The sequence below is a fragment of the Colletotrichum tamarilloi genome (genome assembly GCF_030869305.1).
Source record: "Colletotrichum tamarilloi strain Tom-12 chromosome Unknown Scaffold_565.1, whole genome shotgun sequence".
Classification (NCBI taxonomy): domain Eukaryota; kingdom Fungi; phylum Ascomycota; class Sordariomycetes; order Glomerellales; family Glomerellaceae; genus Colletotrichum; species Colletotrichum tamarilloi.
In genome coordinates, this window is record NW_026849947.1 from 1 (window position 1) to 1,135 (window position 1,135).

The 1,135-nt window shown below is 53.3% G+C and overlaps 1 protein-coding gene across 1 annotated transcript; it reads left to right on the plus strand.

Moving 5' to 3' along the window:
- Positions 1–511: 511 nt before the first annotated feature.
- On the plus strand, positions 512–1,074 carry CTAM01_17371 (uncharacterized protein; the record flags this gene model as incomplete). The annotated part of the gene is made up of 2 exons (XM_060533355.1): positions 512–525; positions 579–1,074. Coding segments are annotated over 2 exons (510 nt in total), but the record flags the coding sequence as incomplete, so codon positions are not given.
- Between the last annotated feature and the right edge of the window lie 61 nt (positions 1,075–1,135).

The window sequence follows — 1,135 nt, forward strand, 5'->3', positions numbered from 1 at the left end:
TTGCTGAACGCGAAATTGAAGCCAGATGTAGACGAGATATGATTTTTGTAAGTCCTGGCAAGGTTGACCGACCCATATTGGGCTGCTTCTGTCGTCAACTTGATGTGCGAAGAACCAGAGCTTTCACGGGTGGGCGAGTCAGCAAACGATCTCGTCTCGATGCAGCACACTTATGAATGGATGCCGTGTGTATGTACTGTACAGCGCAGTTATGAATCTTGAGACCACTCTACGGCCCCATCGTCATTGCAGATGCTGTGCAAAAACGGCCATTCATGCGAAACGCTGACGGTCGAGCCGTTGGTGGCTTCTGCAAAATCCGGTTGCACAGAACCTCGCTTCTCGGAAGACAGTATCGGATGTCGACACGAGCTTACACGTACGAAGAGCACAATGTGCCTTGTCCAAAAAGAAATCCAGTCTAGAGCCCTGGTGCTGACGATATAAATCTCGTCATTGGCGGTGGCATGAGCTGGTCTACCGAATCACCACAGACGCGCCGGAAGAGATCATGGATTCCATGTGGTGAGAGGCGCACTATCACATTGCCACAGGAGCTTCCTGCTAATGGATGTCAGGACCAACCTGCTTAGACAAGATGAGCGATGCTGCCTCGCCATCTGCCTGGCAGTCAATTGCCCTCACAGCGGGCTGACCGACGACACGTGGTACCCGCCGCTGAACAGAGTCAAAGAAGACATGAACAGCACCGCGGGAGATCGGTTCATCGCCTACATCATAAGCTGTCTGTGTGGGCCACTACAAGGCAAAGAGTTCGTCGTCAAGGTCGCCGCGCTCCTGGCGTGCCTGAAAGTCCGCGAAGCACCCGAGGAATGTGACGACGGCCCGTCGGACAACAGGACCAACTTGTTGTTCGAGTTTGACAAGGCACTGAACTTTGACTTTGGAAACATGCTCATCACCATCAAAGTGCTCGAACAGGTTTTGATGTTCTCCGCGCGGATTTGGGAAATCCATGCGCCGGAAGACGCCGTTCACCCCGGGACATTGCCAGCGACTTTCGATCTCTGCGATGATTCGGTGTCGAGAAAGATGCTATACATGTACTGCTGCGTACGAATCTTGTTCCCCGACACTCATGAGGCGACCATGCACCGGACACGGGCCGTCTTCC